Source organism: Cebus imitator, unplaced genomic scaffold, assembly GCF_001604975.1.
Source record: "Cebus imitator isolate Cc_AM_T3 unplaced genomic scaffold, Cebus_imitator-1.0 Scaffold265, whole genome shotgun sequence".
Taxonomy (NCBI): Eukaryota; Metazoa; Chordata; class Mammalia; order Primates; family Cebidae; genus Cebus; species Cebus imitator.
The window spans coordinates 2,674,730-2,690,517 of NW_016107580.1; the positions used below are offsets into that span (position 1 = coordinate 2,674,730).

Here is a 15,788-nt window from a genome sequence, read left to right on the forward strand (position 1 = left end):
AATACATTCAAGCATGCATTTTACTCTCAAAAATATTTGAAAATATATTTGAAAACAAAATTAAGAACAAGCATTGAAAGAAGCCCTACAGCATCTAGGCTTCTATAAAACACCATTTTAAAACCACCCAGCTACATCTTGATGAAACCATCTAAGCCAAACTTGAGACTGTGAATGATCAATCATTCAATGCAAAGCTGTTCCCGCTTTATTTACCCAGTTATGGTTTTCAGTTGTTATATAACATACTTATAAGCTTACACTGTTAGTGAGGTTACTCAAAGCACATTGTATAATCCAGACACTATTATCTTTATTCATGCACCCAATAAATATTTACTTAAGTCTACCACATCACGGGCACTGCTCTGGGCACTGGGGATGCAGAAGTGAGCAAGTCGACAAAACTCCCTCTTCTAATGTAGCCTCTACTCCAGAGGGGAGGGACAGGCAATTGAGGAAGGTAATAAGCTTTAGAAGGTGGTAAGTGCAAGGAAGAAGATAAAGCAGGGGAGGAAGATCAGGAGTGTTGTGTTCCAAATAGGTTGGTCATGGAAGGCCTCGTTGAGAAAGGCGATACTTGAGCAGAGACTTGAAGGAAGTGAGAGACTGAGCTGTGTACATACTTGGTGTAAGAACATCCCAGGTGGAGGGCACAAGGGCAAAGGCTCTGGGTAGGTGCTTCCCAGGCATGTTTGAGTAAAAACAGGGGCCCAGTGTGACAGGAGCTGGGAGCAGAGAGACTGTAATGAGAGATGGACTCAGAGAGGTGAAGATATTTGGATATTTATAAACTTCAGCTGCCTGGGGAGCTTTAACCATGTAAAATCAGGATCTAATTCCTCTCCCTTCCTCCTTCCATGCAAAGATCAATATCTTCAAGTGTACTAGGCAGAAACAACCTTTGTCTCAAGCGCATTTTTGATCTGGACACACTACAGCCTGCTCCTCTGCTTGCACCTGGTGGCACCACAGCCCCCCACTCACACCATTTCTAGTTACTGGGCAGGTGGAATTAGCATTATCATTCTTCACTGTTGCTGCCTCTGCCCTAGTCTTATAAAGGGGAAGTCCCTTGCTCCAAACAGGGAAGAGTGCCCTTCCTTATTCCCTGGGACCACTGACATAGCCCATGTTATGTCCCAGACTTTTCTAAAGGCTTGAGGAAACCATAAGAGGATTACAGCGGAGGAGGAAAATCTGAATAGCATCTTAATGAAACCATGGCCCACCTGCCATCTCCCCCACAGGGAGTTCTTTCCTGGCTGACTCTCCATTAGGCTCAGCTTCTCCAAAACTCCCAGGTCTTCAAACCCTGTCCTTTCTTCTTCAATCCCCCGGCTATCAAATTCCTCCCTCTGGGCTACCAGAGGAAGTCCCAAATTTTACCACACAACAACTTTTCATCAAAGGAAAACACCACTTTATTCTGAAAAGCCCCTTGATCCTTGTGTCAACCCCTGCTCTGTCCAGACGTGCTACTGGGCCTTGCCTTTACATAATCAGAAGATTCACGGAAGCCTTTTCCCTCTGCCAAGTTAAAGTCTTCCACTGGCCCTGTTATGTAGAAACAACTGCCAGTAGCTTTTCTAAAAATGTCAACATTTTACTTCTATGATACTTGATACAGTTTAAAACTATTATGTGTTATGAAAAATATAAACCAGGGGCCACATTACTTGTTTATTGCACACTCAGATTCCTGGGATGTGAGTTGCTGACGAAGCAGCAGGTGTGAACTCAGCCAGGTAGGGCCTATTTAACCATCAGGCACAGTGATCACTAACATGTTTTAATCTCCCAGTGGCAAAAAAGGCATCAATGCAATAAAGTTATGAAAAACACAAAAGAGAAGTTTAGGTAGAATTAAACTGACTTCTTTTGTCATTCTTTTCTAGGCTCTAGGTTCTTGATCCATAGTCTCCACTGGAAGCAAGTCAGACATTAAATAATAATAATATGCACCAGTAGTAGCATCCAATCTGTGACAGGCTCTATTCAAAATGCTTTGCATGTAAACTCACTTATTCTTTGTGAGAGTCATTAATACTTTCAGTTGCAAGAGACAGAAATCCGATTCAAGCAAGCTTAACACATACAGGAAGAAATGTATTGGTTCACATGCCTGGGAATAGTTTAGGGCAGCTTCGAAATCAAAGAATGAGAGGGAGGCGAAACCATTCAGCACTACCAAACTCACTCTCCACCCCACTTATTTCTGCTAGCTTCTCTCTCACCTTCTTCAAACAGGCCTACTCCACGTGGTAGAGAAAATAGTTGCTGGAAACCCCAACTTTACCTCTTAGTTTGGGCTCCCCTCCAAACAGACTCCAAGGCAAAAGTTTGGGTGTACCACTTTATTTGGAAGGTGACACCAAGAAGTACAATGAGGGAGAAGGGAAGTGAGACAAAGGGGAGGAAACCCCAAACGGGTGTTTCAGTGAGTAGGTTACATCTCAATCCTACTGGGATGCCTAAAAAAGAATGTGTGGGGCACCACTCAGAATTGAGCCCCTGAAGAGCAAGGAAGCTGAGGTGTTTATCTGCCAACTCTCCTCCTTCATGTTTTGAGAGTTGCTCTGGGAGTGGTACCTCTCCAGCAGGCCTAGCTTGCTCCTCAGGCCAGAGAACAGCTTTATGCAGAGAGACACAGTGGCTGAGTTTGTGGGCAGGGACTGTCTGCAGGCAACCTCAAGCGTAAACCAGTGGATATGGGTGGAGCATCTTTACCATCTGTTACAAGTCCTTGTAGCCCCATGGCTCCCAAAGCAGCATGGAGCTGCTTCTCCTCCAGCTACAGCAAGCCCAGCAAGGGACCTGATCTATCAGGCTTAGATTACATGCCTGCTGTGGATCAATCACAGGTCCAGGGGAACAAAAGACTGCTTCCTACAAAGAGGGGCAGCTTCATCTATTGTAATACAAAAAGTTCCCCTAGTCCTTTTCCAGTAACCACAACCCATATTCACTGCCTAAGTAGTGGATCATAAGAAGAAGAGAGACTGGACTTGCTCTGCCCAGCAACCAGGGAACTGGCAGACACAGACCTGACTGGTTCTCCAGTTTTCACCAACTTGATCCCCTGCAGAAAGAAAACAGTCATTATCAAAAAGCCAATTGTCATTCTGCCTCTTTAGACAAATTCCCATTAAAGATAAAGCAAATTTTAATTAGATTAAGTATCCAATTATTGTAATTACATTTTTAAAAAATTCACATCATGAAGATGACCCTTTTTAAAAGGGTTACAGGAATAATTAGTGTATTCATATTAACCGAAATGTATTGGATAATATTTATACCCAGAAGACAAAGTACATTACACACATTTCACCTTTGGGGAAAGCTTGCAAATGTTTTGCAGTGGCATGAATATTTATAGGCAAGAGTGTGCTTTAGGAAGATTATGTGAGGAAGCATTTAAATGCTCACCAATTTTTACCCAGGGGTAAAGTATACAGAAAATGTAGTGCAGAGATTGTGGATATGCAAAGTGTGACTTAAGCGGGGAATTTCTATCAGTTTGCTTAATTAATTGGCACCAAAGACTATTTCTTCTTCTTCAAGGGAGAAAGGCCCAAGGTATCCAACTGTGACTTCTCTCTGCTCTGCGTCCTACAGGGGCAGAGGCCAGTGAGGAGAGCTGGTAGGAAAGCAGTAAGGACATTCTCACCTTGACCACTCACTGCCAAGAAACCTCTGTCTTCATAACCCTAACCTTCACCCATCTGTCCCCATTTGGGTAGAGCTTTAGGATAAGAAATATGGGCCTTCTAGAGGCTTCCTCCCAAAGGTTTTCCTCAAGAAGTCTTCCCTTTTCTGATTCCAGTTTTCTTTCTTCAGACCTGCCTGTGAGCGGCAGCAGCTGCTGCTGTTTTGTCTCACACACAATTGCCTTCCAGGCTCTATCACATTTGCTAGCTCAGTGGGAGGGTGGCAGCACAGTTTCCATTTCACAGATGAGAAAACTGGGGCCCCAGAGCTTGGAATAACTCCCAGAGCCACACCACAGAACTGGCCTCATAAGGAATCTCCAGTGCCACAGAACCCAGACCAGCATGGCCTCTGCTCTGCCTGTCAGGAAACTGCGCTGTGGCAGCCATAGGAGCATCCCACCTATGCTGCCGCCTCACCCACCAAAAAAGGCAAGGCCAAGCAAGCACTGCTGTTTCCTCTCACAGATGACTTTAAAATCAAAATTGGACACAGGTATGTCTGATCAGGGAAACAGTTAACTATTTGCCTAGTAGCAAGAGAGGCCGGGAAATGTAGGTTGGATTCTACACAGAGAACCTGAGACTCTCAATGTGGGTAACATCAAACAAAGAAAGGGTATTCAAAGATTGTGGACATCCACAATTGGCAGGTGTTCATCACATTTCCCTTACCCCTGATCAAAATTCTACCCATCTTTCAAAGTCCAGGTCCCATATACCCTCCTCCGTGCTTCCTGTCCCATCTCCTGCCTTCCTTCTCTAACCTCTTCATTCTTTTTTTTTTTTTTTTTTTGAGATGGAGTTTCGCTCTTGTTACCCAGGCTGGAGTGCAATGGCACAATCTCGTCTCACCGCAACCTCCGCCTCCCGGGTTCAAGCAATTCTCCTGCCTCAGCCTCCCGAGTAGCTGGGACTACAGGCGTGCGCCACCATGCCAAGCTAATTTTTGTATTTTTAGTAGAGACGGGGTTTCACCATGTTGACCAGGATGGTCTCGATCTCTTGACCTCGCGATCCACCCGCCTTGGCCTCCCAAAGTGCTGGGACTACAAGCGTGAGCCACCGCGCCCGGCCCTCTAACCTCTTCATTCTAAACTTTGGAGTTAAAGGGCTTGCTCACTTCTGCTCAGTGTTCTGGGCATCTGGGTCTTATCTTCCTGTAACCACCTTGATTTCCTGGCTGTAGTAAGGTGTATGACTCTCCACAATGAGGACACCACACCACAATGGACTTTTTTTTTTTTTTAAACGAAGTCTCGCTCTGTTACCCAGGCTGGAGTGCAATGTGATCTTGGCTCGCTGTAACCTCTGCCTCCCAGGTTCAAGCTATTCTCCTGCCTCAGCCTCCTGAGTAGCTGGGATTACAGGCACGTACCACCATGCCCGGCTAATTTTTGTATTTTTAGTAGAGACAGGGTTCTACCATGTTGGCCAGGCTGGTTTTGACTCCTGACATCGTGATCTGTCTGGCTCGGCCTCCCAAAGTGCTGGGCTTACAGGCATAAGCCACCGCGCCTGGCCTGGACTCTTCTTTAAAATTACTTTCAGAGCCTAAGGTATACCTTGGAATCTCCTCTGAGGTGGCAAAGCCAGAGAGAGAGAGAGAGATTTATTTTAGGGAATTGGCTTGTGTTATTTTAGAAACTGGCAAGTCCAAACCCTGCAAGGTGGGCCAACAGGCTGGAGACCCAGGAAAGGCAGATGCTGCAATTCAAATCCAGAGTTCAGTTGGCTGCAGAATTCCTTCTTGCTGGGGGGAAGTGGATCTTTTGTTCTATTCAGGCCTTCCAATGATTGGATAAGGTCCACTCACATTATGGAGGGCAATCTGCTTTACTCAATGTCTACTGATTCAGATGTTCATGTCATCCAAAACACCCTCACAGAAACATCCAGAATTAAGTATGACCATGTATCTAGGCACCATCACCCAGCCAAACTGACACAATTAATCTTTACAGTCACTTCAGGGACAAATTTAGTGGCAAATTCGGTGAGTTTTTGAAATGAGACTCTCTGGGGTGACTCTTCAAGGAAAGGGATTGCTGATTCCTGGAGAGAGGCCTAGTTGCTTGGAGCAGAATCAATGTGTGTCTGAGAAACTAGCAGCCTCATATTTGAATAAATACCTGCCGTGAACGAGTTCTATGCTCAGCCATACCATGGGAGAAGCACCCTATCCTCTTGTGACTCCCAACTAGGTGAAAAGGCCCAATAAACTGATGAGAAACAGTGTCCACAGGAATCTAGCGAAAGGTAGAGTCAGTATGGGGTGGACTCTGGGAGAGTCTCCTGGAAGAAATACATAGTGTTTGGGCCTTATATTTTAGGGAAGATTGGCTATGAAAGGGGAGGAGGGAAGAAAATTGGGTAAAGGAGCATCTTACGAGAGGATTACACAGAGTTCATGCTGGCCCAGAGAGGAGGGGATGATTTGGGGCAAGAGGATGAATTATACTTCAAGGATGAAGGTCCTTGAAAGGGTAGCCAATGAGCTGAGACTAAATATGGCAGCCAAAGGGAGTCATGGAAGTCTTTTGAGCAGGAGAGGATCTCAAGCTCAAATTCCAGCCTGGTCTGCAGGGTAAAGCACACTGGATAAGACTTAGGAGACCATGGGCAGGGAGTTTATAAGAAAGCAACTACTTCATGTCCGTTTTCTTCTTTCTTGGTCTTCTTCCTGTTTCTTCTATTTTCTTCCCACGCCTCCCCAGCTTCTCTCCCACGTTATTTTTATTTTCCAATCTGAATTCTTCCTCCTCCAAATACCCTGTGTGAGTTCTCCTCTGTCCTCCCACTTCTTATTTCAGTTCCTCATGGGCCTGTCTTCCAGGGAGACCTCTTATTTAGGAAATGAAGAAACAGCTGTCAACTTAATCCCAGGAGAAGTTTTTCCATAATGACTTATAAGTAAATGCCCTAGAAATATAGTTTCCTGGCTTGGCATGGTGGCTCACACCTGTATTCCCAGCACTTCTTTGGGAGGCCGAAGTGGGCAGATCATGAGGTCAGGAGATTGAGACCATCCTGGCCAACATTGTGAAACCCTGTCTCTACTAAAAAGACAAAAATTAGTTGGGTGTGGTGGCGCGTGCCTGTAATCCCAGCTACTTGGGAGGCTGAGGCAGGAAAACCGCTTGAACCAGGGAGTCGGAGGTTGTAGTGAGCCGATCATGCCACTGCACTCCAGCCTGGCAAAAGAGCAAGACTCCTTCTCAAAAAAAATTAAAAAAGGAATATAGTTTCCTCAACTTCCCTTCCCCCATGTTATAATTCAGTAAGTGCTCTGATGTTAAAGACATTTTGACTTTTTGGGTGATTTCATGAACAAAGCCTTCCAACTCATAATGATCAATGTTCTGGGGCACTTTCCCACAGGCTGTCAGACAGGAAAAGGACACAAGGAATAAACAGATTTCTTAGGTTCAGAAAATGAAGGGTTTAGCTATTGTTTTTGAAGACTATTTCCTCTTTGCTGTCCAAAAGAACTGGCATACACAGCAGAGGTGGTGTAGAGAATCCTCCTCTGGGAGTTGGGAGAACTGGATTTCAATCCTGGCGCAGCCATGAATGATCAGGGCGATTGACAGAAAATCTTTGCCCCTTATAGACCCCAGTTTTCCCTTTAGTCTAATAAAAAAACAATTGACACAACTGAAAACTGATCCCTAAGGTCCTCTCAGTCTCCCCTCCCCTGACCACCTTTAGTCTTCTGGAATGAGTCCCTTGAAGGCCACCAGTCTCAAAGGATGCTTTGGGAATGTCAAGTCCAGCCCAGAATATACTGTTTAGAAGATACTGTTAAGTCCCCAGGGAGGGAACAGAAAATCCCTGGTTGCATTTAAGCACCAAGGGAACCCATGTGCAAAGCTGGAGTGATTCCTGAATACCTCTTTGCCCATTTCCAAACCTTCACCACACTCAAAAAGTCCTTTCCCACCCCACCCTGAGTCCTTTCTCAGATAATGGCCCAAACATATCCTTTACCAAGAAAACAGAAGCAATGAGAAATAAAACCCCTTGACTTTCTGTCCCTACACCACTCCTTTTATTAATATAGGCACCTGAATCCTCTCCATCTCCTTTCCTTTAAGCTGATCCCTACTGCCACAAAGCTCAGTGTTGGCCCCCATGTCTGCTCCACAATCTGAGCTTTGCTCCAACATTGATCTCCTTTGCTTCTACATTTTCCATCTCCTCTTTTCTGACATTTTTCTTCTAAATGTATAAACATGCTTTTCTCTTCCCTTAGAAAAGGCACCCTCAGGTTATCACTGTAACTTTTATCCCTTCTTTTCATGACAGCTCCTTATAGAGTGGGCTGTATTTGGTATCTCTACTTCCTTGTCATTTGCTCCTTCTTCAGCCTATAGCTATTAGACTTCTGATCTGAATTCCCTACCATTACTTCTTTTTTTTCTTTTCTTTTTGAGACAGAGTCTTGCTCTGTTGCCAAAGTTGGAGTGCAGTGGTGCCATCTCAGCTCACTGCAACCTCTGCCTCCTGGGTTCAAGCCATTCTCCTGTCTCAGCCTCCTGGGTAGCTGGGATTACAGGCCTACGTCATCACACCTGGCTCATTTTTGTATTTTTAGTAGAGACGGGGTTTCACCATGTTGGCCAGCAGGTCTTGAACTCCTGACCTCAGAGGATCCGCCCGCCCAGGCCTCCCAAAGTGCTAGAATTACAGGCACAGGCCACTGTGCTCAGCTCCCTACCAATACTTTATTGGAAAACCTAAACCCTTAAGATCTTCAATTTTAGTGCACTTCTGGCTCTGATGTTATACCACCAGCCACCAGAGAGAGCAGCCATCCCAGGTCCCACTCCAAGCTGTCCCAGCTCCATGAGCTGCCTAACAGCACTGTTGCCTTGAGGAGGCTCCCATGTCTTCTAGGCCCACACCTCATCTGACTGCAACAATGAATATGTTCCAAGCCAAATACTCTGGACTATAACTTTGTGTTTTCACCTTTCTCTAGGCCACTTCCAGGACTAATGAGATCATGACCTCTGCCCATTTATCTTGGCCACCATCTAAAGTCCAAGCCCTCCAGGTCATCCATTTGCACATGGCCACTCATCTCCATCCTGCTCACTTCATATTTTACTCTGACTCCATCTCTTACCCATCTCTAACTTCCAAACCTTCCACTTAAACTGTGCCATATAGAGTCCAGATCTATCATCAGAAAAAATCCTGTATCTTTGACTTCTTTGAAGTTTCTCTTAACTTTCTTCTGATGGAAACTAGGATGTTGCCTCTGGGCTCTCTTTCCCTTGCAGTTCTCCCTAAGCGCTATTTTTCCATCCCACAGCTGAAAGCCTGGGAATAGAATAGATTCCGAACTTGTTCCTCCTTGCTGCTTCCAAATTATTTCTGCCCCTTCTTCCTTTAAAAACCACAGCTCCTTAGAAGAGCATGTTGTCTGGCTGCTCATTACTTCCTCTGTTCCTGTCACCTTCCAGCCTTGTAGTAACTCCACATTCATTAAAGATTTTAGCACTTGGATCACTATTTCCCATGTCATTTCTGTCCTCATACATGGGAACTTCAACATAATGTTGTCACCTAGGTTTCCATTGTGGCTTCTTATAACTTTACATGAATGCTCTCACTAATGTCATCTTCTCCCTGGCTTCATTTATTATAGATGGGCTGATGACTTCCACCAAACATCTCTTCTAAGCTCCAGATCCATATATCCAACTGGGTATTTCTACTTGGATATTTCATGGAACTCCAACTAGTCAAAATCTGAACTCCATCGATCCCACAAACCTGATTCTTCTGTTCTTAAAATCATGTTATATAGAATCAATGTCTACCCAGTCACTCAAGCTAGACTTTGTGGGGCGGGAGGTCATTCCAGACTCCTCTGTACCTCTTAGAGACCACATCCCATTAGTCACCTGCTCCCTAAGCTGCACCTATTGTCCAGGAGTCCAGAGCTTTCCTGACTAAACCTCTCCAGAGAGTAAACCTGGTAGCTAAGAGGGCAAGTTCTTGAGTAAGCATGCTTGTGTTCAAATCATAGCTTCCAGTATTACTGTGTAATTGTTGGCAAGTAAATTATGTTTTCTGGGCATCCATTTTCTTACCTGTAAAACAGGTATATAATAATATTGCTTACCTCTTAAAGTTATTGGGAGGATTAATTATGATATGTAAGATGCCTAAAACATAGTCAGTACTCTAACTTTTAGTGATTTTAATAACATCAATGATGATAATGCCTGAGTGAAGCCAATAGGGGCACCCATCTGGCTGCATGAATTGAGGAAAGAGATTTAGAAGATACCCATTGCTTCAAAAAAAATTAAACAATTTTTTTTGTTAGAGACAGGGTCTCACTCTGTCACCCAGGTTGGAGTGGGTGCCCCTCCTGACTTCCCTCAGGTATTATTGTCTCATATATCATAATTAATTGTGCTTTCACACCATCATAGCTCATGCAGCCTCAAACTCTTGGGCTCAAGTGATCTTCCCATTTCAGCTTCCTGAGTAGTTGGGACTATGTGCGCACACCACCATGCCTGGCTAATTTTTTTACATTTTTCTTAATTTTTTACATTTTTTAGTAGAGATTAGGGCTCTCACTATGTTGCCCAGGCTGGTCTTGAACTCCTGGTCTGAAGCTATCCTCCAGCCTTGGCCTCCCAAAGCCCTGGGATTATAGGTGTGAGCCACTTCATCCAGCCTCAACTGCCTTTTAATCAGATTTCCAGCCAATCCTTCATTCAGCCCCACTCTGCATCCTTGGCTTTAAAGAAGCCCCGTACCTCCAATTCTTAAGAGCGCAGGTTCTGAGGGGCAAATTAGTTTATTTCCTACAGGCTTTCCCTCCAAGGCATCTAACTTTTCATGCTCTACACCTGCGCTATCCAATGTAGCAGCTAATATGCCACACTATCGTGCTGATCAAATTTGAAATGATGTTCTTGATATCTTGTTTTAAATAAAATATTATTAAAATAAATTTTACTTATTTTTACTTTTCAAACATGGCTACTGAAAAATTTTAAATTACATATGTGGCTGGCATTATGTTTCTATTGGACAGTGTTGTGTGCATCTTACAAAATTGACATTTCTCATCTGCTGTCACGTTTTCTATCATTCTATTTAGTCTTGTAGTTTATACACTTTATCTCTTTATTTTCATTTTTGGGCACTGTCTCAGGAAAGCAAAGATAAACGCATATGTTACATATGCCATGTTTAACTGGAAGTTCTACCTAAGCTTTTCACAATGTATCTCCTGTGCACTGTATTTGTGCACTTCGTGTCCTGTCACCACTCTTTGCCCCCGCCAAAATGAATTACCAATACCTTTCTGAACACACCAGGAAGCTTCCAGCTTTACCTTTGTTTTTTGGCCTCCTTTTTCCTGGAATATCTTTCTAACCCATCTCACCTGTCTGCCTAGTAAGTTACTCATTCTTCAACAGCTAACTCAAATTTCACCTTCTCAAAGGAGCTTTTCTTGACTTTTCCTCCTACCAGTTGAGCAGACTGCTCCAGGCCCCAGAATATTTCCTGATTTTTTTTTTTTACCTAATTATCTGCCCTACAAAGAGGATCCATTTTATTCATCAGACCCTGCAGTACCAAGTTGAGGGTCTAATACATAGTAAAAACTCAAAAATGTTAAACGAACGAATGCAGACAGTAACAAAGACCGGTGGGATTGTAGAGGAAGGAGAGGCTGACTGAAAAAGTTTCGAGACAGCAGTGTTTTGTTTACATATATATATATATATATATATTTTTTTTTTTTTCTAATTGCGTTTTAGGTTTGGGGATACAGTGTTTTTAAGCTGTTCTTCAGAGAAGTTTTTGACAAGTGGAGATGGTGTCAAGAACTTTCCAGGCAGTGGGAACAGGACGAGCAAAGTTTCTCTTTAGACAGGCAATATGCTAGAGAAAGAGCACATCATCCAGTTTGGAAGGAGCATTGGTAAGACCAGATCATGCAGGGTGCTCAGGTCACAGGAGTTTGACTATTGTTCTGAAGATAATGGAGAGTTAAAAGGTTTTAAGCTGTAGAGAGAGAAAATTAGTCTTGTGTTTTAGCATTATCGCCCCTGGCTGCAGATGGAGAATGAATGCGAGGGGCATGAGTGGAAGCTGAAAGTGAGTTCATGGAAATGAGGAAGAACTCGATGTTGTGGTCTACGGGTGAGCGGCGCGCAGTGGTAGTAAGTGGGGATGGAGATCCGGGTATGTCGGCCGGATGTATAGGCGGTAGAATGCACAGGACTCAGTAACAGACGAACATGGGGAGTGAGGGAGAAGGAGGAGTTTTTAGTTAGTATGAATGGGAAGGCGAGGGTAACATTTATAGTGACGAGTAACCACGCGGAAAGAGCAGGTCAGCTGCGGACAGTGGAGGTGGGGGCGCGGGCATTTCGCGCACCTTGTCCCTCGCGCGCCGCCGTCCGCGCTGCCCGCGCCGCCCGCGGTTGAGTCGGGAGAGGCTGCCAGCGCTGCGGTTCCGGTTCCGGTTCCAGCTGGCGTCTGCCCCTGCGGCCACCGTGAGCAGTCATGGCGTACTCCACAGTGCAGAGAGTCGCTCTGGCTTCTGGGCTCGTCCTGGCTCTGTCGCTACTGCTGCCCAAGGCCTTCCTGTCCCGCGGGAAGCGGCAGGAGCCGCCACCCACACCTGAAGGTAAGAGCATGCCAGCTTGCTCTGAGCTGCCTGGCGCCGACGAGTACGGAGAACGCTGCTCGAGGGAGGGGTGACTCTGGGAGGCTGCAGCCTTCACCGAAATATCCACCAAACTGGCTGGAGAGGGCGGACGAGACGGCTTTGAAGGGCCAGTCCCCATGGTTCCGTGGTTGTCTGCGGGCGGCGGCCTAGCTGGTTCTGCTGCAGGAAGGGCCAGGAATGTATGCATGTCTGGGCATCCTTTAGGTGGTCTTGCACACTCCCGTTTACGCGCAGTCCCTTCTCTCTTCACCCACTGGCTTAACTCATCTTGTCACTATCTGTTCAAGGGTTCCCAGCTGGGTTTCCCTCTTTAGGGTTACCGTGTACTTTCTGACGCGCTTTGTGCTAAATCAAGGCAAATGGAATTGGTACAGCAAACCTTAATTCATTATGTTCTTTCAACCTGGTGCTGGGCGCTCACTGCTTCAGGCTCTTCTTGTGCCTTTAAAAATATATCTTGAAGGTTTTAATAACCCCAGTTTTAGTTACTGAAACAAATTATTACGTTCCCCTTATTGAAGCAGTATTTGTCTGTTAATTCTTTGTTGTTGGCCTGATGTATGTGGTGTTTAAAAATTCATCCTCTTAGCTGAACTGGGGAGCTTTTACAGAATGAATGTAAAGGCATGGTGCTGAAGGGTGGGAGGAGGAACCAGAACAATTCTCTACAGGTCATGAAGCTCTACTCGTAACTTTCTCCTGTAAATTATCCTTGTAACGTCTTTAAGATATGGTTTTACGGTGTCTGAACACTTCCAGTAGTGTTCAAACTGTTGGTTGCTGGACAGCTCCTTTTGAACTCGAATCCACTTCCCTCTGCTTTATGCACATTGGCTGTAGTTCCATTCCTTTAGCGTCCTACACACTGTAAATGTAAAGCACCACCCTTTAGGGTTGGAAGGCTGATTGAACACAGATAATTCTGTTTACAGAATTTGCCTGATAATCTTTATGCTTGTAAGATTGTAAGATTATCCACCTGGAAGAGACTTCTAAAACATCTTTCCATATTTGTTCTTTTTTTTCTTTCTGTCTTATTGAAAATCCCAAAGATTTTTACCTACTTTGTTAATTTATCTGCCTTGAAGAAGAGTAAATTCATGATGATCCTGAATAGTGAAGATTCTTCTAAAACAGTTTTTTTTTTTTAACTTGTCTTTCCATTATGGTGAATTATCTTGAACAAGTAGTATTGAATGTGAGTGAGAGACACACTTCTGAACGTTGTAGAAAGCGTGGAGTGGAGATTAGACATGGGTTGTTCCCATGAGAACTCAAGTGTTGGTATTCAGCGTTCTCATCTTAGGATCTTTGTATTTTCAGTTCCCTTTATTCCTGAAGTGCTGTTCTCTTCCCTCCGTGCCCTTCTCATCATTCAGATTTCTGCTCAAATGAAAGCTCCTCGGAGACACTTCCCCTAATGACCCTAACTAAAATAATTATTTCCTCTCCCAACATTCCCTATTTTATCATGTTTTATATTTTCCATGGTAGACATCATTATATGATATGGAATATTCTTAAGTGTTTAATTGTTTATTTGTCTCCGCCTTCTAGAATGTAGGTTTGCAAGGGCAGGGACTTTGTCTTTCTTACTACTATTTCTTTTTTTTTTCTACTTTCATTTATTTATTTATTTTTATAATGTAAGTAGGAAACTTACATCTGCACAAATGGTGCCAATTTAGAGCTGTTTCTTCAACTCCATTTTTACGGGTCTGCAAAAGATTACCAGTTACTGCGACCAGGCTCTTTCAACTGCACAACAGCTGCCGCCTTTATTTGCATAATTAACTTGCCTGTTGGTGGAGGGAGATGATGTGAGCAGAGGCAAGCACAGGCACTCATTGTTTGTTGCCACTGATATAGTGAAGCTGCAAGGTGTAAGCAGGGTTGTGATTCATCCCCTATCTCGTGCAGCTTGGCTTCAGTAACTGACAGCCTTAACACCTCTTTAAGCATTGTTCCTTGTTCTTTTTATTTTTATTTTTATTTTTTTTTATTGCATTTTAGGTTTTGGGGTACATGTGAAGAATATGCAAGATTGTTGCATAGGTACACACATGGCAGTGTGATTTGCTGCCTTCCTCCCCATTACCTATATCTGGCATTTCTCCCCATGCTGTCTCTCCCCAACTCCCCACCCTCCGCTGTCCCTCCCCTATTTCCCCCCTGACAGACCCCAGTGTGTGATACTCCCCTCCCTGTGTCCATGTGTTCTCGTTGTTCAACACCCACCTGTAAGTGAGAACATGCGGTGTTTGATTTTCTGCTCTTGTGTCAGTTTGCTGAGAATGATGGTTTCCAAGTTCATCCATATCCCTACAAAGGACACAAACTCATCGTTTTTGATGGCTGCATAGTATTCCATGTGTATATGTGCCACATTTTCCCGTCCAGTCTATCATCAATGGGCATTTGGGTTGGTTCCAAGTCTTTGCTATTGTAAACAGTGCTGCAATGAACATTCGTGTGCATGTGTCCTTATAATAGAACGATTTATAATCCTTTGGATATATACCCAGTAATGGAATTGCTGGGTCAAATGGAATTTCTATTTCTAGGTTCTTAAGGAATCGCCACATTGTCTTCCACAATGGTTGAACTAATTTACACTCCCACCAGCGGTGTAAAAGTGTTCCTATTTCTCCACATCCTCTCCAGCATCTGTTGTCTCCAGATTTTTTAATGATCGCCATTCTAACTGGCGTGAGATGGTATCTCAAGGTAGTTTTGATTTTCATTTCTCTAACGACCAGTGATGTTGAGCATTTTTTCATATGTTTTTTGGCCTCATGTATGTCTTCTTTTGTAAAGAAGGCATATCCTTCCCCACTTTTGAATGGGCTTTTTTTTTCCTTGTAAATCTGTTTTAGTTCTTTGTAGATTCTGGCTAGCAGCCCTTTGTCAGATGGGTAGCTGGCAAAAAATTTTCCCCACTCCATTGGTTGCCGATTCACTCTAATGAGTGTTATCTTTTGCTGTGCAGAAGCTGTGGAGTTTGATTAGGTCCCATTTGTCTCTTTTGGCTTTTGTTGCCAATGCTTTTGGTGTTTTGGTCATCAGGTCTTTGCCTATGCCTATGTCCTGAATGGTTTTCCCTAGATTTTCTTCTAGGGTTTTAATGGTATTAGGTCTTATGTTTAAGTCTTTCATCCATCTGGAGTTAATTTTAGTGTAAGGTGTCAGGAAGGTGTCCAGTTTCTGCTTTCTGCACATGGCTAGACGGTTTTCCCAACACCATTTATTAAACAGGGAATCCTTTCCCCATTGCTTGTTTTTGTCAGGTTTGCCAAAGATCACATGGTTGTAGATGTGTGGTGTTGCCTCCGAGGCCTCTGTTCTGTTCCATTGGTCTA

The 15,788-nt window shown here is 44.1% G+C and overlaps 1 protein-coding gene across 9 annotated transcripts in view; it reads left to right on the forward strand.

The window, feature by feature from the left end:
- The first annotated feature begins 11,824 nt into the window (after positions 1–11,824).
- The window catches only part of RIC3 (RIC3 acetylcholine receptor chaperone), a 68,806-nt gene continuing 64,842 nt past the window's right edge, over positions 11,825–15,788 (forward strand). For 8 of the 9 annotated variants that reach the window (XR_005195718.1, XR_001816970.2, XR_005195719.1 and 5 more), the window contains exon 1: positions 12,025–12,387. Coding sequence is in view for 6 of the 9 variants with exons in the window: in XM_017500347.2 (XP_017355836.1) it covers positions 12,264–12,387 (124 nt within the window). In the remaining 3 variants the exon portion in view is untranslated. Of the gene's footprint in view, positions 12,388–15,788 lie in introns of all 9 variants that reach the window. The other variant, XM_037728437.1, reaches the window with a different exon arrangement.